The sequence below is a fragment of the Phascolarctos cinereus genome, unplaced genomic scaffold (assembly GCF_003287225.1).
Source record: "Phascolarctos cinereus isolate Bilbo 61053 unplaced genomic scaffold, phaCin_HiC Scaffold_7;HRSCAF=346, whole genome shotgun sequence".
In the NCBI taxonomy this organism is placed as follows: domain Eukaryota; kingdom Metazoa; phylum Chordata; class Mammalia; order Diprotodontia; family Phascolarctidae; genus Phascolarctos; species Phascolarctos cinereus.
In genome coordinates this window covers 3,402,940-3,424,789 of record NW_027556180.1, presented here as the reverse complement: position 1 = coordinate 3,424,789, position 21,850 = coordinate 3,402,940, and the positions used below count along the sequence as shown (strand labels likewise).

Here is a 21,850-nt window from a genome sequence, read left to right as displayed (position 1 = left end):
AGGTGCCCATCCTCCTGAGGCCCGCAGACCCTGAAGTGGGGGCAATGCTCCATGCACTATCTTCCTCACAAGGAGGGGAGGTCCTGGCAGTGCCCCAGCAAAGGGGGCCGTTTCTAGGGGCCAGAGCCCTGCCCCTGCTGAACTTCTCCTTTGTGTTTTTCATTAAGTGTAGAAATGTGAGCCTTCTCTGTGCTTTACCTGGGCTGTGTCCTGTTTCCACTCTTGCACTCCATGGCTCAGAACCAGAGTCATGGAACCTCAGCCCCTCCAGGATGGAATGGACTTCAGAGGCCATCTAATTAAAGGCAGCTGGGTGGTACAGTGGGCAGAGCTCTGGGCCCAAGTTCAAATGTAGCCTCAGATACTTAGCACAGAATAATAGCAGCACCTACCTCACTCACAGGGTTGCTGTGAGAATGAAATGAGATCGTAAGTGTAAAGTGCTTAGCACAGTGTTAGAGAAATGCTCATTCCCTTCCCTTACTCCAACCTGTCTCTAAGTAGGGCTGGCCACGTGGAGAAAATGCAGGTGCCTTTCTCTGGCCATGGATCTCTAGGACATGGGAGAAAGAGATGGCCTGGGGAGCCAGAGGACAGTGCTGCAAGACTTAGTCTCTCCACCTCTCTCTGCCTCAGTTTCCTCGCCTGTAAAATGAGGACCTCTCCCAGAACTTACATTCTCTGAAGCTCCAGCCAGGCCTCCTGGCCTCTGTCTGACCACCCCCACCACCCCGACCAAGGTCTGTTTCTCCAAGGAGTCATAGACTGTCCTTCCAGGTCACACACACACACACACACACACACACACACACACACACCCCTTAGCCCCTGGTCAGAGGTATATTTACACCTGTGAAATCCAGCCCCAAAATGAATCCAAGCAACTCCATTCTGGATATATCCTTTATTATGTATCTACCACACCATATCTGACACCAGGAGAGTCTAGCAAAAGACACATCCCCAACCCCGCCCTCCAGAACACCCAGCTGAAGAATCCCTGAGGACCAGGAACTACTAGCAACCACAAGTGAGGGGAAGGCTAACTCCAGCCAACCGGGCTGAGCCAATGATTCTGAGGCCAGGAAGGGGCTGAAGGCTCTGAAGCATTCACTTGGACAAGCTGAGTACTGAGAATGGCTGAGAGGGTGAGCTGGGGGGAGCTGGACAGCTCCTCCCACCAACTTCCCAAGCATGCCCTTCCTGTCTGTCCTGAGATGCCCTGCTTGGATTCCCCCAGGAAAGGCAGAGGGAGTGGCTTGAGTTCTGAGGAGCCCCAGGGGTCTCTCCCAGCCTTCCACGACTTTGACACACCTGGAGCCCTGCCGAGGAGCCATGCTATCTGAGGTACAAGGAGATGTCTTCATGATCTCCTGGTGATCTGTGGACCCTGGACCCTGGCCACCCACATCTCAAAAGCCTGGAAAAACTTTTTTCAGGCCCAAGAAGAAGCAATCAGAACAGGGCCACTTTGGGGAATGCCTCTTTGCATGTCTTTATTCCAAAGCACATACTCTATGTTGATGACGTGACCTCATTGTGGTGAGGAGGGACCCTGGATTCTTGAAGGTTCTCCCAATGAGCTGACCTTAAGCTCTAGTGGGCCCTACTGACCAAGACAGAAGACCTTCAAGCCCTAGGCCTAGCCATGGACTTTGCATGTGCTCGCTAAGACCCAGCTGAGCTCATTCAGGAGTCCAATTGGAGGGAGGGCCCAGATTGATGAACTATTCAGGCCCCAAGAACTCATAAAACTGTCTACCAAGATGCCAAAGCATGGTGATCTGGGTCAGCTATCCCTGGAGTATTTCAAAGGAATAAGTACATGGAACCCAAGGATTCCCAGGACAACAGGGCTAGGCTGGTTTAGGACTGAGAACAGAGGACTGTCTATTCATGAAGCATTTCAGAATGAGGCAGGCACAAAGAGAGAAGAACCGATTCCATCTTTGCTGTTTCAGAGAGAGGGTGATGAGGTGCTGGGCCACGATAGACTCTCCCCACACCAACCAGACCACAGGCCAAAGGTGGTCAAAGTCCAACCCAGCTTCTTGCAGGGGGCTCCATCAGACTTTGCTCCAGCCAACAGATGGGATGGCCCCCTCACTCAGGGATTCATTTGAAGGTTGGAGACAATGATCTAGGTTTGCAAGTATTAAGGTGACCAGCTAACCAGGGCCTCCTCTCCTCCTTCCTCACCCCATGAGCAGAAGTCAATGCAGGGAGCTCCCCCTCCCAACTGTGGCCCCCCAGTGCCCTGCCAAGCCTTCATGCTATCCAAGGAGGCTCTGGTCCCCCAGCTCTGGCCTTTCATGTAGGACTGAAGGAAAGCCTTTTTAAGGGCACCATTCATTGAAGTCATTAAGTAAATAGCAACCCAAGAGGACAATAAAACATTAGACTTAAGATCCATCCCCCACCCTCTGGAGTTGTGGTCACAGAACTAGCTCTACCCCCTGCTATCTGTGTGATGGCAGGTCCTCAGTTTCCTCATTTATTCATGAGGTAGTCAGAGCACCCGCCTTCCTGTGTGGAGTCAATGTCAATGTGCTCTCAGAAACCAGAATGGGCCTTGGCCCACACCCATTCCCCAGTCAAGCAAGCTCAGAAGTGAAATCCACCCATGTGGGGAGAAGGAGCTTCCCACCAGGATGTGGGTCACCACCAGAGAGCAGCAGCAGCAGGACGAGGCAGGGATGTTGGAGCATGTGTCCGAATCCTGACTGCTTCTTGCTACTTTTGGCCAAAGGCATTTCATCTCCTCAGGCCTCAGTTTCCACAGCAGCAGAAAGAAGAGTGTGAACTCCATGGCCTCTCAGATGCCTTCTCTACGCCTGGAGTGCACAGGGGGCCAAACCAAGAGGGAGGGGGTAGAGTCACAACCAACCCAAAATGGGCAGGGCAAAGTCGGGCCCAGAAAGAGGCTGATGCAGACCTAGTGCTCTCCTGATACAGAGGAGAGGAAGCAGGCTTCCCTTGTTGTCCCCCTGACAGAATAGAACCTCCTAGAGGGCAGGGGCCATGCCATCCGGCTTTTGTACCAGCAGTGACTGGCCCAGGTCCTGGCATACAGCAGGCTGTCATCAAACCCTTCTTACTTAACTAATTGCTGTCTGGACGTCAGCATTTCTCTAGTTTCTTTGCTATCTGGACCTACTTTATGGAGAAAGATTGAAGCTGTAATGAGGGCTGCCGTGTGTCAGGGCGGCCTTGGGTGCCGACTCTGGGCTGCCCAGGGAGCTCTTACAAGTAGATTGGAGGTGATGCTGTAGCAGACCAAAGCGGCTCTGTTTCTTTGGGTCAGCTGCCATATTTGGAGTCAGTGCGGGCAAAGTTGTCAATTCGCTGCTGAGTTCAGCCTTGGCATAAGCAGAAGTGAAGGCTGGGAACCACAGAATTGGCAACTGAGCTACAGAATCTCATCTCTAAGCAACTTCACTTTCCTCAACCTAGAAATAAAAATTGAAAGCCATATAGCTGGGGACACCCCTTCTCTAAAAGGAAAGAGTGAGGCAGCAGGTGATATCAAGGAGGAGAAGGGTGCGGGCCAGGAGAGGAAAGGCAGTCCATGGGGGCCAGTGCTACCCCTGCTTCTCAGAAAGGCATCCTCACCCATCTCCACAGCCGGTAGCAGAGGCCCAGCCAACGCCTCAAAGGAGACACCTGCAAGGAGAGGAGGCCCTAGGATTCAGGGCTGGCGTGTACCTCGGCCCCTCGTGGCCCAGGACAGCAGACTTGGGCTTGGCCGAACACCATCCAGGGAACCAATGAGTAGCAGAGACAGGATTCGAACCCCGATGCTCAGCCACCAAAGGCGGCGTTTGGTTGCTTGGTTTCCCCTACTGCATTATGGTGCCTCTCCTCCGTGAATCAGGCATAGCAATGGTGCCCCAGACCTCCTGGCACTGCCACACCACAGCCCAGAAGCTGAAGGGGGACCTCAGAGAGCCCACTCCAACTGGCGATTGCCCATTTGGGCACAAATGGGCTGGTTTACACTTTTAAAGATTCGGAATGTTTCTTGGTTTTACTTTTCAAAAGATTGGGTTTGGGTTTTTTATCTTTTTTTTAAGAATTAAAAATGTTACACTTGTTTTTTTTGTTGTTTTTAAATCCTGGACCTGTATCCCAAGAAGAAAATTGTTCATGTTTCTACCTCCAGAAATTCTTCTCTTTGTGTGTGTGTGTGTGTTTTTATGTTTCCTTCTCTCCATCCTTCTGATGGAAGAGCTGGTGGACAGCTTTGATGTTATCAGATGCCCCACTTCTCTAAGAAGCAAATGCTGCCTGCCCAACAGTCAGGCACCATGAAAGGCAAATGAACTCTAGGTTAGGGCTTGCAAGGAGTCACAGCTGGACCTCAGAACTTTTGTGCCCAGGGCACAGTGGCCCTTGGCTGGGAAGGGCCAGAGACAGAAGCCCAGGGACCCTGGCAGGGGTCCCTGCACCATGTTAGCTTGGCAATACACAAGGCTAGGGGTGGGAGGAGCCAGAGAACACAAGGAAACAGCTTACCCCATCTTGCTATCGGGCAGTATCCCATTTTAACTAATTATTTTTGCTCACCAGGTGCTTGATTCTGAGGTTTTGGCCTGCTAAGGGACTAAAAGGGTTGTATTTTTGTCTTTATAGCATCCCCAATTCCAAGGCTGGCACAGAACTTGTGATTGATTGGTTGATTTCTGTCAGCAACAGCTAAATTCTACACCCTGGGCAGAGCTCCATCACCCCAGCCCAGTTGCATCTCAGGAGGGTGTGAGGGAGAGCTGATGTGGAGGACAGAGAGCAGAGGCAAAGCCACCACCACAAAAGAAAGAGTCCCTGCTTGGGGCTAGGAATGGAGGAGAGGCCAGAGGGGGGACCCCTTCATAGAACTATCTTCACTAAGCGTGCTGGGTTTTTCCTGCGGTCTATTGAGCAAGTGAGGGGTTCATAGCAAGTGGTCAGGGAAGTCATTCTTAATTTAGACCCTGGGAGAGGTTGGGGGAGGGACTTTCCACCTGTTACTTTGCTTTGGGGGGGGGATCTTGACATCTCAGGGAATTTGCGGGAGTGAAAGCCCCATCCCCAAAGCTGCTTCTGTCCCTTAGGGGAGAACAGACAAAACCGGAAGGCCTCAACCCGCCCCTCCCCCAACCCATCTTTCTCTCACGTGTGCAATGTAAAGCCTAGTTTAAAACGGCACACCCATTTCTGTGCCCGACGAAGGAGCCACGCTCATCAGGGGGCAAGAAAGAGGGCATTAAGCCTAGGCCGCTGGGCTGGCGGGGCGCTGGCTTTGCCCTTCAGGGCCCCCTCTGGCCAGAGCCCTTCCCAACGGGTCCCCAGCCCTCCTCAGCACTCGTTGGGCCCTTTCATCTGCATGAGCACCGCGTGGCTACGCTTTTTGCAGCAGCAGCAGCAGATGCAGGCCGCTAAGGAGCAGGCCAACGCGATGCAGCCGATGACGATGGCGGCGATGGCCAGGCCGCTCTGGGCGCGGGTCATGCCCCACACATCCCGTTCGCTTACGTCCTCCGTGGTGGTCAAGTCGGTCTGGTCCTCCTCCACGGTGGTGAACTCGGTTGTGTAGGAGACGGAGGTGGTGTCCGGGTACCGAGACGTATCTGAGTACTGGGGGGTGTCGGGGTACTGGGAAACAGAAGGGTAGCTCGGGCTGGACCCCGGCTGTACCCCAACGTTGACGTTGACCAGGACGATTGCCTGGCCCCGGACCTCGGCTGGGCTGGCGCACACCGGAAGGAGGTCCGAGCCGCCCAGCCTGGCTCTGTTAGTCAAGAGCCACACGCGCAGGGGTTCGATGCCCGCGTCACAGCGCCACGGGTTGTCCTGGAGCCGCACGTCGCACAGCTGGCCCAGGTGGTCGAAGATGCCCACGGGCAGGCTCTCCAGCTGGTTGTTCTGCAGCTGGAGGGTGGTGAGGCCGTTGACGCCGGCGAACAGGTTGCCAGGCAGGAAGCGGAGCCGGTTATTCTGCAGGGACACGTTCTGCAGGCTAACCAGGGCTCGGAAGACCTGGCCGTCGAGATTCTGCAGCGCGTTGCTGTGCAGGGAGAGCTCGCGCAGCGCGCCCAGGCCCCGGAAGGCGCCCGGCGCGATCGACTGCAGCTGGTTGCGGCTCAGCACGAGCACCTGCAGCTGGCCCAGCGGCTCGAAGGCGCCGTCGGGGATGTGCTGCAGCTGGTTGTCGTAGAGCCAGAGCTCCCGCAGGTGGGGCATGGGCCCGAACAGGCCGGGGGGCAGCTCCCGAAGCCCGTTGGCGAACAACGTGAGCCGGTTGAGGCGCGGCAGCAGCAGGAAGAGGCCTCGCGGCAGCGTCGCCAGCTGGTTGTTGGACAGGTAGAGCCTCTCCAGCTGCCCGTTGCCCCGGAAGAGGTCCGGCGCCAGGTGACGCAGCTGGTTCTGCTGCAGCGCCAGCTCCTGCAGGCTGCCCAGGCCGTCGAAGGTGCCCGCCGGAATGTCATTCAGCTGGTTCTCGGAGAGGCGCAGCACCTGCAGCTGGCCCAGCCTCTGGAAGAGGTGCGGCGAGAGGCGGCCCAGGTGGTTCTGGCCCAGGTTCAGCTTGACGAGGCCGGGTAGGTTGTCAAAGCAGCCGTCCGGTATGAGCTCCAGCCGGTTACCGTGCAGCTGCAGCTCCTTGAGGTTGCTGAAGGGCGCGAAGTGCGCGGGAGTGATGTGCAGCAGCTGGTTGCCCGACAGCAGCAGCGACTCGAGGTTGTTCAGGCCCTGGAACAGGCCGCCGGGCAGCGTCTGCAGCCGGTTGTTGGCCAGGCTCAGGTAGCGCAAGTTGCCCAGATGGCTGAAGGCCCCGGGCGCGATCTCCGAAAGCTCGTTCTTCTCGATGCGCAGAGCGATGAGGGCCGTTACGTTGAGAAAGGGCTGCGAGTTCAGCTCGCGGATATGGGTGTTGAGTATCTGCAGGCTCATCGAATCCCAGGGCAGGGGGCTGGGCACCACCAGGATCCGCGCTCCCACGCACTCCACCTGGGATGCCTTGGAGCACGTGCACTCGCTGGGGCAGGAGGAGGTGAGGCCCAGGGCCTGCAAGCCCACGGCCAAGAAGAGCACATAGCCCTTCAGTTCCATGGCACCTGCAGGGGCAGAGTGATGGGGAGTAGGGAGGGAGAGAGAGAGAGAGAGAGAGAGAGAGAGAGAGAGAGAGAGAGAGAGAGAAAGAAAACATTATTCACAGACCAGACCCAGCTGGTCAGCATCCTTCAGAGGCCAGACCAGCTTTCAAAGTCATATTTACACTCCCCACCTCCATCCCTACTCCTTCCCAGTACTGACCCTGAAAAAACCACCCAGAGTTTCAGAATAAAACAGAACAAAAGGGCCTGAAATTGGGAACCAATACAGTAAAGCTGAAAACATAGCCAAGAGGACACTGAGTCTGTGAGGACTCCCTGCTTCCTGTCGCTCCCTGGCCGGGTCTATTTCCCATATCACAGCCCAAAAGCATTCCTCACATGTGATTACTCCAAAACCTTCACTGGCTGCCCATTGCCTCCTGAGCAAAGGATGAAGCCCTGGCTCAAGCATTCAAGTCCATCTGCTGTCTGCCCCACCTAGCTGACCAGACTTCTTTGTGTGTTTGGCATTTCAACCAAACCGAACGACTTTTCATCTCCCTTTCTTGGCACTCTCTCCCACATTCATGCTTTTCCTCCCATCATCCCACCTGGAATGGGCTCCCTGACCCCTCCTCACTTGTAAAAAGTGTTCCCTCCTCCTTCAAATAAGTCAGAGCACTTTCCCAATCCTCTCTTTTGTTGTGTTACCCTAACTGCCCAACCCTAACCAGCTCTAAGTACCCCCAGCTGCTTCCCTCTGAGACCACCTTCCATTTATGCCTGATAGACCATATATGGGCCCAGCAATCTCCATGCTGTCTCCCCCTTCATATACGGGCACTTCATAAAGGCTTGTTGATTGACTGACTTCTGCCTCTTCTTCATGTCATTGTTTGAGACATCTAGGGGGCACCAAAGAAGCAAAGCCGATTTCTTCTAGTCTTGACTCTGACGCTAGCTAGCTAAAGGACTCTCAGCAATCCATTTCAATTTTCTAGGCCTCAGTTTCCTTATTTGTAAAATGAAGGAATTGGATTCTGTAATCCTTAAGGTGCCTTGTAGCTTTCACAAAAGCACTCCTCTATTATAACAACTGGAATTTTGCATTCCTGTCTTAAGACATTTAATCCTCCTGTTAACCCTGGTATGATGGCTTCATTATCTTTCAGAGGACTCAGGTCTGCACTGTCTCTTTGATAGGCAGCGGGGGTGTAACAGACAGAGAGCTCTCCTAACAGCTAGGAAGAGCTGGGTTTCGATCCTGTCTCTGACGTGTGCTGGATGGGTCCCTCTTAATGCCCCCCAGGACAACACTCAGAGAAGCAAATTGCAGAAACTGCCTCACAGGGATGAGATGACTTAACCCAGGATCCTACAGCAGAGGCTGGATTTGAATCCAGATCTCTCCTGACTTCCTGTCCAGGGCTTTCTGCACTATGTCTCAAGAAGATGGGGAGACTATGAATGCCTTTGACTTTTGTTTCCAATTAAACTCAGTTCAATAGACTTTCATTAAGCCCTTTTACTACTCTGGGCACTGGAGATACAAAGTTTAAAAAAGGGGGCCCTGCCCTCCCAGGGTTCACAGTCCAGTTGAGGCTATGACCCACATGTTAACAACCTTACCTAGAATAGTCCAAGTGCCTGGGCATGGCATGTCTAGCTGGAGAGGAAAGGAAGTCTTTGGAAAGAAGATGAACCCGAGCTAGGCTCCCAAGAAAGAGGAAGATTTCAGCCAAGGGAGACAGACAAGGTGTGCAAATACACTGTGGAGGGAAAGACCGGGACGGATCAGACAGTGATAAGGGGTGCAGTTCGGCTCTATCATAGAGGGCCAGAAGGAGAATGGCATGAGTAAGGGGGGGGGGGGACTTGAATCCCAAGGAAAGGAGTTGGTCAGTTATGCAGTGGGTAGTAAGAGCCCCTGACAGGTTTTGAACAAGGGAGTATGAGGGTCAGACCTGTGCTTTAGGAACATCACTCTGGCAGTGGGACAGATTAATGGGAGAATGGATACTAGAGACAAGGAGATCAGTGAACCACATTAGTAAAATACTGTAAGCCAAGAGGGCATGGGAGCCTGAAGCAGCAGGGTGGGCTGGTGAGCAGAAGGGAGATATAGTGAGGAAAGGAATTCAACAAGGCTCCAGACATTATGAGATGGAGGGCTGAGGCAAACGTAGAGTCCAAAACAACGCTATCAGTTCAGGCCTCGATGGCTGGAACATTAGAGATGCCATAAGAGCGGGGGCTTGGCATACTTGAGAGAGGGCTGAGTGTGCAGGCGGGAGACCTGGGTGTAGATTAGTCTTCTCTGTGGGTCTTTAAGCAAGGCTCAGTGGGCTGCTTGCCAAGAATGGGGGAGATACCTGCACAGGTATAGCTTAGGCTGGCTGCCTCTGAGGTGTCTGCCAAGTCATAGAGCCTGGGATTCTGCGGTCCTGACGCGAAACAATGTAAACCACAAGGTGACTGAGGGATTGTGAAGATAATCCAGTCATGGTCATGGGAGCTTTGGAGGGTAAAGAACTGAGGGATTAGGGTGTCTGCTTCATTGGAGTGAATATCGAAGTCCCTGAAGATGATAGAAGGGAATGGGTTGGAGAGAAAGCTGCTAAGCAAAGCGCCTACATCCCCAAAGAAGGTCTTGAAGGTCTGTAGATGGCAGTGACCAAGGACCTGGAGAGGAATTTCTAGCTGGATGTGTAGCTGAATGCCAAAAGAGGATAAATTACTGAATGATGGCAGCAGATGGAGGATTTGAGAGTAGCAGTAGAAAGAGAGGACTGTGCTCACCAGTTCCTCTGGCCCTGGGAGTAAAGGATGAGAGAGAAGAAGGCACCATCACGGGAGAAGATGGTGAAAGAAGCAACATCATCAGGAGAGGTTCTAGCCATCCAGCTGCTACCAGGAGAGGGAAGAAAAAAGAGACAGAGACAGAGAGAGATAGGGAGAAGGAAACGGACACAGAGAGGGAGGGAGGGAGAGAGGTGGACAGATTGACAAACAGGGACAGACAGAGATAGACAATGAGACAGAGGTAGAGAGAATGGGAGGAAAAGACTAGGGGTGGAGGGGAGGGAGAGAGGATTTTCCAAAGGAATGAAAGGAAACCAAAGAGAAGCCTGTCGAGTTTTGTTTCCTCTTTCTGGTGGTTCCTCCTATTGGTTCTAATTTTAACTTACAACTTCACTAATGCAAAAATATGTTTAATAGGAATGTAAATGTATAGCCTATATCAGATTGTGCACTGTCTTGGGGAAGGTGGTGAGGAGGAAGGGGGAGAAAAATTTTAAACTCAAAAGCATATGGAAGTGATTGTTGATAAATCAAAATAAATTAATATAAATAAATAAATGAATGGATGGATGGATGAATGAATAAATAAATAAATGAAATAAATAAATAAATAAGTGAGTGAATAGATAGATAGATAGATAGATAGATAGATAGATAGATAGATAGATAGATAGATAGATAAGAAAACAAAGAGAAAGAGGCCAGGACTGAGTTGGATGGAGGTGAGAGGGAGCAGGGAGAAGAAGGTTAACACCTGGTAGGTACCAGTTGAATCTGCTGATCTCACTAAGCTATTCATCAGAAAGAGGAGGGGCTGTATACAAAGGAATTAACCACTTCATGTTGCCCATTAGAAGCCATGGAAGGTCTAGCAATGGCCACATCTGCATCGTTGTGTGCCCTGAATCTGCATTCAAGATTCCTCCATCGGACACTGAGCTGGTCCAGGGCATTTGCCCTCCAGCCAGACCAGCTGCTACCTGTGGAACCACAGCTGATAGCCTAGTGGCTGGGTCCCCAAATCTCTTCAGGACTCTTGGCTTGATCCCAACTTCCAAACCACCCTCTCTCAGATTCTCTCTTGAGAAGTATCCAGGACTGGGCCACTTAGACCATTTAGACCAGGAGGCCCCCTGGTGTTCCTCCAGACTTACAGCCAGACCTCTTAGGTGACCCTCTGCCCCACCAGAGCTCCCCAGGCAGAGCTAAGTGCAGGAAAAATGATGAAGGAGCCTCCACAGAGATGACCAAACAGGAGTACAGGCTCCTGTCCTTAAGGGACTTGAGGGACCATGAGGGACAGAGAGGTTAGACTAGCTCTGCTTGGCCCCTGAGGGCAGAAAGAGGAGCCAAAACTGGGGGGCCTGGGGACATTTCAGAGCAGCAGGATTCCCCTCCCTATCAGTAAAATCCTTCCTAACATCAGTGAGTCTGCACAAGGAGCTCCCTCTAGAGGTCACTGAGAGGCTTCATGAGGAGGCTAGAGGAGCAGGGGGTGGGCAGGCAGTGGTAAACAGTGGAAAGGTCTCAGGGTGTAGATGCAGAGAACCCGGGTTCACACTCTGGCCTTGCCACTTCCTTGGCAAATGCCCTCAGCTCTCTGGGCCTCAGCTGCTGCTTGGTGTGTAAACAGATGAACAGACTCAGACTCGATTCCACCTCTTCTTTTCTCTTCTTTAAGAGGAGGGAGGGATCAGTGATGAGCTGCAGATTGGCCTGCATGGCGGGAGGCCCTTCCACCTCAGATTCTGTATCTGTCGATGCCTGTGAGCACGTGAGGCTGGGTCACAAAGGCTGTGAGGTCATTGGTCCGGAGGTCCCAGCTGCTGCCGGTCACTGAGGACTGACCCAGCCGACTCTCCTCACAGGAGCTTCCTTGTCTGACCAAGGAGAGGAGGTGGTCCAGCCTCTCACATTCTGCCATCCTCTGCCCCATGTCACTCTTGGTCGCTTCCTTTTCTGAATTGAGCCGTCCTTATTCGCAATGAGCTCCCGGACTTCCTTCAGCCCCACAGACATCCCGCCCTTGGCAGACACTTCTCCTTAGTGTGGCTGGGCTCCAGGGCCTATGGTGGTCTCCCACAAAAGCAGTGGTTTCCTGTTTTCCATCAAGGAAAAATCAATCCACTGCCACTCCTGGCAAGGTCTGCTCAAATCATCCCTCAAACCCTGCAGCTTCAGACTCAAGTTCTCAGTGACTAGAGAAGTGACAAACATGAGCCCAGTCCCAGCAGTCAGGGAATGAAGGGTCTCCAGAGGCCGCCATTTGCCAAAGCAGTTTAGCCCTGCAGAGAAAGCCCTGCCGAGGTCCATCTCTACATGGGCCCCTTCACTTGTCAGCCAGTGCCCCAGTCTCCTGGGTGCCACCCTCCTGGGTGCCCTTCCTGGTGGCTCAATAATACACGCTAGCCAAGGGCTGCTTGGCTGCCAGTGGGGCAGATGCCAGTTAAAGGCCTTCCAGGCTGCATTAATTATACCCTCCCCACCAGTGGCATTGCTGCGTCCTCAATAACTTTGGTGACTCGACCCAGCTTCCCAAGTGGAGAAGCCAAGCGTCCATCCCTCAGCGTCCACAGGCTGGGTCATCCACTGCCGCAGGCTGGACAGGTGGTCCCCTGGGTGTTGTTCGATGCCCTGCAACGCCCTCCCTTCTCCCAGGCTAGAAGCTTGGTCTTGGGCACCAGCCAGAGGAGCCCCATGCATGACTCACAGAAGAACACATAATTAGCTGAGAAGCTGCGACTGTTTGTGGGTTGGTGGGTTGGAGATCTGTGTTTAATACTGTAGCTCTCAGCTTCCAACAGGGACGAAGGCTCCTCGGAGGAGGGCCAGGAGAAGAAGCTTTGGGCGGAACAAATGGTCCTGGCCAGGTGCCTCTGGACATGACCAGATGGGCCCACTCATCCCCATCCTGGCTCTAGTCAAGTCCCTTTTAACCCCTCCCCCAATCTGTGTCTCCCTGGAGCAGGCACTGAGCCTAGCCATTTGGAAAGGGAGGGGTCATCTCCCCAGAAGGACAGTTGGGGAGAAGGGGAAGAACCACTTTTACGTCCTGCGTCTCTTCCTCCTCCAGTGCCCCGTGGGCCTCCGCACCCTCGGGTGCCCTTGGAACAGGCTGATTATCAGCCAGCTGCCCGAAGAAGCCTCGCTGGCCTTCAGGAATCAGCTCAGGGCCTTCCCTGGCCCTCCAAAACCCCTCCCCAGGTGGGCCATGCTTCTATTCACTCACCCACGAGTGCGGTCGCCCCTTAGTAGGATGTGAGTAGGGTGATTGATCTGAATTTGGGAGCCAGGGTGAGGCTCCCTGCCCTCCAGGTGAAGGGCACCAAGGGTTCAGACCCGCCGTAGCACCATCAGGAGTAACACCCTGCTTGGCTGACGCTCATCTGGGCACTGACATGCTAGGCTGCTCATTCCTCTTTCCAGCTGAAGACAAAGACCCATAGACTCTCTTGTAGCTGGAAGGCACGGATGAGGAAAACAAGGCCCAGAGTGCCAACCTCACCCCGTGGCAAAGTTAGGGTCTCTGAAAGCACGTAGGGGTGTGGCAGTACTGGGGAGGGGAACCATGAGAGGCAGGGCCCGGATGTGGGAGGAGGAGACGTTCTGACCACACTTTCCTGCAGTGTTTTGTTCTTAGTGTCTAGGCTTCTCCGGATGTCTTCCCCACCTCAAGACCACCTTGTCACATTGCCCCAAAGACAGCATCCTGAAGGGGCTGGTAGATCCTGACTGGCTCTAGCTTTTGGACTATGTGATGGCACAGAGTGGGAGGAAGAGGCCAGAGGAGAAGGAAGTGGCTCTGTAGGCTAAGCTGGGCAAAGGCTTGGGGGTCATCCGGAGCTCATTCACCAGGGCTGCCATCACCACCCCATGGCGCGTCCTGCACACTCAAGCTCACCGAGCCCAGGGCCACTGACATCAAGATTTCCTTCTCTTTTGTTTCTTTTCCTCGGGGTATCTTTGCTTCTGTGTCTACCCAGACCTCTGTTGATCTGTCTGCCTGTATTTCTTTGCCTCTGTCTCTCTCTTTCTCTCTCTTTGAGGCAGCTATGTGGTACAATGGAGAGAGTGCAAGAGTCCTGCCTCAGACCCTTAGTAGCAGCGTGACCCTAGGCAAGCCACTTAACTTCTACTCTCAGTTTCTTCATCCTTAAAATGGGAATAATAAAGCGCCAAACTCACGGGTTGTGAGGATCATATGAGTTAACAAATGTTAACTTTATAAATATAAAGCACTTTACCATCCTTAAAGTGGGGCACAAATACCATTGTTTAGACATTTTTAGTCATGTCTGACTTTTCATGACTTTTTGGGAGGATTTTCTTGGCAGAGATACTGGAGGGGTTTGCCATTTCCTTCTCCAGCTCATTTCATAGAGCAGGAAATTGAGGCAAACAGTGTTAAGTAACTTGCCCAGGGTCACACAGCTAGTAAATGTCTGAGGCCAGATTTGAACTCATTATAAATACTAGTTATTATTATTTTATGTTTTTATCTTTGCCTAAAGATCTCTCTCCCCTTTTCTCCATTTCTGCCTATTTCTTTCTCTCTCTCTCTCTCTCTATCTCTCTCTCTCTCTCTCTCTCTCTCTCTCTCTCTCTCTCTCTCTTTCTCTCTCTCCTCTCTCTCTCACCTCTTTTCCTTTTTCTCTCTCTCCTTTCCCCCCTCTCCCTCTGTCTTTCTCTTTCTGTATTTGTGTCTCTATTCATCTCTGTCTTTTGTGTTTCTGTCTCTGTCTCTGTCTATCTCTAGCTATCCCTCCTTCTTCCCTCTATCCCTCCCTTCTGAACTCTCTAGAGAAAAGGTTTGACTGCGGCTTTGGGTAGAAATCTGTGCAGACATACAATTAACTTAGCAAAAGAGCTTGGGGAAGAAAGACTTTCAGGCATTTCCCGGCAAGGCAAGGAGAAGGATTGAAATAAAGTTTTCCAGAAGAAGCTCCTGACCTACCCAGCTGATGGCGCCTCAGGGCCCCACGACCCCTCAGTGAGGCTGAAACAGAACTAGACTTGGCCAGAGCTTATGAGGACAGCTTCCTGACCTTGTACCCCAAAGTCCCAGGGCAACCCATGGAGCTGGAGGATGTAGAGACCTCAGAAGAGGAGTGGACTGCCACCAGCAGCCTGGCTCCCAGTCCTTGAGCTCTTTCTGGGAAAGCAGGCGCCAGCCAGGAGCCATTTCCAGCTCCTCCCTTGCCTAGCCTTGTCCCTTGAGGTCTGTTGTTCCTGGCCTCACGAGCCATCTCTCTCCTCTTTTCGGTACCTCTCAGGGCTCCTTGGTTCTCTCCTTTCCTCTTGCTTCTCCAGTGGCTGATGAGCTCAGCTCACCTTTCCCTCCAGCCCCTATTAAAGGCTCTGCAGCCTCCCCATCCTCGGGGCTGAGCACCCTCCCCTCCTCTCAGACCTCAGTACAAGCTCATTCCCTGGCTCCACGGGTTCCAGGTCACAAAGCAGAAGCCACAGCAATTCAAGAAGGTCATTTCAAAGGGAATGATCTGCCACTGAAACCACAGATTGACCTGAGTATGAAGGATGACTAGCTCTCCATGAACATTTCAGGTGAGTGCAGAGGGGGTGACCCATAAAGCCCCAGCAACTGGCCCTGGGTCTGTAAGCAAAAGAGCGGGAGCCCAAGCTGAGAAGGAGGCATCTAATGCAGGAGATGAAGCTCATTCCTAGCAGGATGTTCTTACTCTGCTGGTCTCTAAGGCCACCACAGAGAATGCCTAGGCACTGAGCTATGCCACTTGGCTCAGGATGGCGGCATGAGAAATTGGGGAATAGCATCTCCCACTTGACACACAAAAAGAAGTCTGACTCACACTGTAGAACCAAAGTAAAACTGGGCTGAAAGAACCCAATCCTGAGGCTGTGGCAAGGAAGGAAGGTGCCCGGGTTCCTCCTCTGTCGAATGAGGGGTTCAGACTTGGGCTCTGACTACACTCTATGGTCTGTATTTTAAGGTCCCTCCTAGTTCTGACATTCTTCCTTCTATACTCTCTAATGCCTTCCAATTCTGGCATTCTCTGTTTCGTGTTCTAAGACCTTTCATAAGTATGATATTCTAGGCTCTATGTTCCATATTTTAAGCTCTCATCTTCTGTGTTTTCTGTTCTAAAAAACCCCCAGTGGTTGTAAATACAGGCAGAGTGATTTTCAACAGTTCCTAAGCAGAAAGAATGAAAAAATTCTGTCCACTTGAAGAAAGAACTGTCTCTCCCCTCCAGACACAAAAGTAAAGACCATGGATATTTGAGGAGATTTTTGAAAGCCTTCTTCTCCATCCAAATTGTCTCATCTTTCCCCAAATACTGCCCTGAGACTCCATCATTGAATGATAGAGGAGAGTTCTGGCAGGAAAAAGTAAATGAAGACCCCAATCCAGAGGAAAATCCTGGATTTCCGCTCAGGTCTCTAGAGATGCCCAGCTCAAAGCAGAGAATTTACCCAGATTTACTACTCTAAGCTCAAAAACATTCAACAAGGAAGCAGCCCAGGACCTGGCCTCTGCCCACCTTGGATAGCTTCAGAACCATGCACTCATTGTCCCAGCTCTTCTGCCAAAGAATCCTGGGGTAATTTGGAGCACCTCCCCAACAAGACAAAGACTCCCCACCGGGGGTCGTTCAGAGCTAGATTGTCCATGAGGGAGAGAAGCAGAGACAAAAGGGAGGGGAGAACAGGAGGATATTCAAGGCTTCCCCAAGCCAGCACTGGCCGCCTCCCAAGTGGCTGCTCTGGGCCGGCTGATTGGGGAGTTCAAGGCACTACTTACCAACTCCTCCTCTGGGGCAGCTGCTGAGAAGAGGCAGTCCAGAGAAGATGTGGGATGGCTCAGTGCTGCTTCATGAGTGTGGGGAAGTTGGGTCGTCCCCCTATTTAAACGGTCCAAAGCAATGAATCAGCAGAGGGGCAGTGTCAGAGGTTAGGAGAGCAGGCGTGTGCTGGGAGCCAGGGGGAGCTCCCAGCCTGGGCTGCTCCCTACCTCTGCCAACTTGGCTGTCTGGTGGGGGGCTGTCCAATGGCACCAAGAAGCACTCCCCCTTCTCCCTTCTCCTTTGTGTCTTCATGTCTTCCTCCCTCCTTCCCTCCCCACCTTTCCTAACTTCTTTTCTTTTCTCTTCTCTTCCTTCTCTTCCTCTCCCTTTTTTCTTTCTTTCCTTCTCTCTTTATTCTTTCTTGTTCTCCAATCCTTTCTTTTTTCTTTCCTTTTCTTTCTTTATCTTTCTTGCCTTCTCTCCTCTTTTCACCCTCCTGTGCATCCCTTAGGATCAAAGATCTTCTAGAAGTTTAAGTGTCCTTAATGGCCACTTCATCTAAGCCCTCATTTCAGCATGAAGCAGAGGTCCAGAGAGAAACAACTTGCTCAAGGTGATACTGAAAGTCAGAGGCAAAGCTTGAATTTGAACTCAGGTCTTCTCATTCCCAAATCCAGCTCTCTTTACACTACCTGTATGTCCCTGTTTGTCTTCCTTCCTTCCTTCCTCCTTTCCTTCCTTTCTTCTTTCTTTTTTCCTTTCTTCCTTTTTCACTTCTCCCTCACTCTCATAATTCCTCACCTAGATCAAGGCACTATCACCCATCGGGTCAGAGAAGAGCCTATCTATGTGCGCATACCTAAAGATGTGCACAGTCACACCTTCCCAAGAAAAGAGCCGTGCTGCATCCTTGCTTAGGAATTCCTAAGGGTCACAACCGATGGCCTTTTCTCAGTCCTCATCCATCTGACCTCTCTGCTGCCTTGGACGTTGTCAGTCCCCCTCCTCTCCTGGACACTCTCTTCTCTCTAGGCTTTCAGGACCCCCCTCCCCCTCTCCCTCTCCCTCTCTCTCTCTCTCTCCCCCCGTCCCCTTCCCCCTCCCCCTCTCCCTCTCCCTCTCCCTCTCTCTCTCCCCCATCCCCTCCCCCTCTCCCTCTCCCTCTCCCCCTTCCCCCTCCCTCTCCCTCTCTCTCTCTCCCCCATCCCCTTCCCTCTCCCTCTCTCTCTCTCCCTGTCCCCCTCCCCCTCCCCCTCCCTCTCTCTCTCTCCCCCATCCCCCCTCCCCTCTCCCTCTCCTCTCTCTCTCCCCCCTCCCCTCTCCCTCTCCCTCTCTCTCTCTCTCTCCCCCCTCCCCCTCCCCTCTCCCTCTCTCTCTCTCTCTCCCCCCTCCCCCTCTCCCTCTCTCTCTCTCTCTTTCTTTTCCCCTCCCTCCTGGTTCTTTCCTACCTCTCAGACAACTCCTCCTGAGTCCCTTGCTGGGTCCTCATCAGAGATGCAGCCCACAAGTTGAGCTCTGTCATGAGACTTCTTGTCTTCTCCCTCTAGATGACTTCACTTGATCATCACATCAGCTTCCGTGCGTTCATTTATCACTTCGATTCAGACAAGTATCAGATCTATTTATCCAGTTCTAACCTCTTGCCTGATCTCCAGTTTCACTTCTCCCCTTGCCCATTTGACGATCTGAAGTGGATATTCTGGAGAGATCTCAAACTCAACATGTCAACAACTGAACTCATTGTTCTACCCTCTTTCTAACTTCCTCACTACTGTCAAGGGTACCACCAGCCCCCCTATTCCCCAGGCTCACAATCTTGGTGTCATCCTAGACTCTGCACTCTCTCACCCCTGGTGTTACCTTTGAAACACCTTTCATACAGGCTCCTTTCCTCTGACCCTGCCCCCACCTTGGTACAGACCCTCATCACCTCACCCCTGGACCATCGCAGTAGCTGCTGGAGGGTCCTCCCTGCCCCAAGTGTCCCCCTACTCCAGTCCATCCTCTGTTTAGACACCAAAGCAATTTTCCTAGTGTCATACTCAATACATTCCGGGGGCTCGCTCCAGGATCAAATGCAAAATCCTTCATTTGATTTTCAAAGTCCTGCCTAATCTGCACCTTCTGCCCTTTCTAGTCTTCTTACAATTTACTCCCCACTACATGCTTTTCAAATCAGCAACACCGGTCTCCTAGCTGTTCCTTGAACAAGGTAATCTGCCTCCCTGCTTGGGCAGGTTCACTTGCTTTGTCCCGCGCCTTGGATGCCCTCCCTCCTCATCTCTGCCTCCAGGCTTTCTTCAAGTCTCCCCTAAAATCCCACCTTCTCCAAGAAGTCTTTCATGATCCCCCTTCCCTCTCTTGGTTATCTCCAGTTTATCCTGTATGTGATGTGTTTGTACCTGGTCATTTTGCCTGTTGTCTCCCCGTTAGACTGTGAGCTCCTTGAGGGCAGGGCCTGTCTTTTATCTTTATTATATCCCCAGTGCTTTGCACAGTGCCTGGCACATAGTAGGTGCTTAGTAAATACTTGACTTGACTGAGACCCCCATTGAGGAATGTTGCCACAGGGTTCCGCTGGCTCCCACTACAGAGGGTGGTGCTTTGGGTTCAGATAATTCACAACACATTCTGCCCGTTTTATTTATAGAAAAGACATTTGTTTGAAATTCCAGTGTCTTTCTGCAGTCTCTGTTCTCATGGGCACCATAAACCATGCACACTGATCCGAGAGACAGGAATCTGGGAGCAGCAGCTTGTGAGAGAAGCTCGTCCCATCCTCTCATTTTACATAACTAAGGCCATGAAATCTGCCCAGGACAGTCAGCCAATACCAGAGTCTGCCAGAATCTGAACTCGGGACCTTTGACTCCACATCACGCTTCTTTCTGGTTCTTCACACACACCACACATCTCCTCTTCAGCGTATTAGTTTGGAGCACAGATGACATGGAGCTAGAGCAGGGCTCCAGGTGGGGTAGTCTTAGAACCTGAATTTTCTACCTGAGGATGATACAGCAACAGGAAGGGAAAGGGTTTAAGACCCAGGGATCTCTCCCAGCACCACCTCTGCAACCAGCCTTCCAAGGATCCCCTGGTGGGACAAGAAACAATTTCTATTATTTGGAGAGGTTTGAAGGTTAGGGTTCTGGGGACTGGGTTCCATTATGCCAAGGTCCAATTCTAAAATGTAGCCTCAATTCACCTGGCTGCTTGCCTTGGACCAAGACACTCTGCCCTTCCCTGGCATGGTCTGATTGCTCTGTAAAATGGGAGAGTAATATTTACCTGCAGTGTCTTATTGGAATGGCAAAGGGTTTAATTAATGTTTGTCTTGTGCTTTGAGATCTCTGGATGAAAGGAAAGACATAAAAGTGCATAGTGTTATTATTGAAATGGTGGGTTGGTGGCTTGCCACTGTCAAGCCATAAGGTTTGAATCATGCAACATTCTTGGGCATTTTGGTCCATGATTCACAGCCAAAAATGAAAAGTACACAGGCATAAAATGACGCGAGTCTGGGAGATGCAGGCAACTTGGGTTTCTTTGTTTCCTACTCCCTTCACCATGATCTCAACCACTCCCTTCCTCCCCAGCTGGTATTCCAAATAGAAAACTACTTCATCCCCCAACACTGCTTCTCCCTAACTGTCAGTAAACCATTCTCTGTCCTTGGAGCCCTGAAGAGAGGATGGACACGAAGGAACTATGGTGCCCATATCTTAGAAGTCAGAGAGCCCGTCCCTGCAGATGGTGTGGGCGGGGAGCCTCCCATCACCTGCTGGCAGCCCTGGAAGTGGAATCAGATCAGCGCTGCCAGCATTCCTGGAAAGCACACCTATCTCACGTGCTCAGCTTCTCACAGCAAAGTGTACTTCTTGGGTCACCCTTCCCTTATTTGTACTGTCTCCCCCATTAGAATGGAACTTCCACGAGGGGAAGGACTGATTTCTCTTTGCATTCGTAAACCCGGTGCTTAGCATGTTTGGCACACGGGAAACACTTTGAAAAGGCACTTACCTCACTGAAATGCACCCAGGGGTGCCGCCTTCTAGGACAGCCTGTCAGCCTGTGCCCACACACCTGACAAAGCAGCACCTGTGACTCATCGGCTCCCTGTTAACTGCCACTAACTGGTCACAACTTAGCTGGTCCACTATCTCAGGGAGAGGCCTAGGATTTCTCTTTCTACAAAAGAGAATGGCAGAGACCACATCAATTTCCATTGCGGAGATTTCCCATAGAGTCCCTTCCATTCTCGGTGATGAAGCCCGGGCACCATCTTCTGTCTGAAGCCTTTCCAGATCCAACGGGTGGTTGTGACCTCGTATTTCTCTACATCATATTTATTTGTATTTCTTCTCTTTATATTTCTTCTTTAGAGATGTACTTGCTGTCTTCTCTACTAGAACACAAATTGCTGGCAATTAGGGATTGTTTCATTGGTTGTAATTGGCCCTCAGCATCTCAGACAGTGCCTAGCATACTGGGTACTAACCAATGATATTGGCAAGAACAATACTTATTGATTGACTAATGGATGTGCCCAGAACTTCCATCACCAGACCAATGCCCATGTTCCTGCCCCCATTAAGTTTCATCACCATTAAGTCTCTTGTCACCTGTAACATTCCTGTCTAGCTTCCCTGTGAGAACAAAGTGCCTTGGCTTCTTGGACTGCCTTAAATGTATCGGCTGAATGGCCTCCGAACCTTTGTACCTACATTCCCTCCTCCTTACTGCCCCCTCCATTTTGCTGCACCAAGATAAAATATAAATCAGCTTCACAAGCCCAAGATAGGGGAGGCATGAATGACCAGACAGTCATTCATCTGACAAAGGTGGGAGAGGGGGTAATGAGCTGCAGGGTCAATGTAAGTCAGCACTGGACAATGGCAGGAGCTAATAGGATGCTGTACTGCATTTAGAGGCATAGCTTCCAAGGCCAGGGATAGGGAATTGACCTGGGATTTCTTTGGGGTAGGAAACTCCCACAGGAGGAAAGTCCCTCCACCAACACAGGTCAGAACCTTCTCCTCCACTTCTGGTCTTAAAAAGGTGCTCAGAGGGGCAGCTTGGTGGCACAGTGGATAGAGCATCAGCCCTGGATTCAGGAGGACCTGAGTTCAAATCTGGCCTCAGACACATAACACTAGCTGTGTGACCCTGGGCAAGTCACTTAACCCTATTGCCTAACCAAAACAACAGCAAAAACAA

The 21,850-nt window shown here is 51.8% G+C and overlaps 1 protein-coding gene across 1 annotated transcript; it reads right to left on the bottom strand.

Moving 5' to 3' along the window:
* Positions 1-889: 889 nt before the first annotated feature.
* On the bottom strand, positions 890-16,889 carry LOC110193165 (leucine-rich repeat-containing protein 15-like). Its single transcript, XM_020964807.2, has 2 exons — positions 16,651-16,889; positions 890-7,091 (listed from the first exon to the last, which is right to left on the bottom strand). Exon 2 carries the CDS (start codon positions 7,084-7,086, stop codon positions 5,335-5,337), a length of 1,752 nt encoding a protein of 583 aa, XP_020820466.1. The 5' UTR covers positions 7,087-7,091; positions 16,651-16,889; the 3' UTR covers positions 890-5,334.
* Between the last annotated feature and the right edge of the window lie 4,961 nt (positions 16,890-21,850).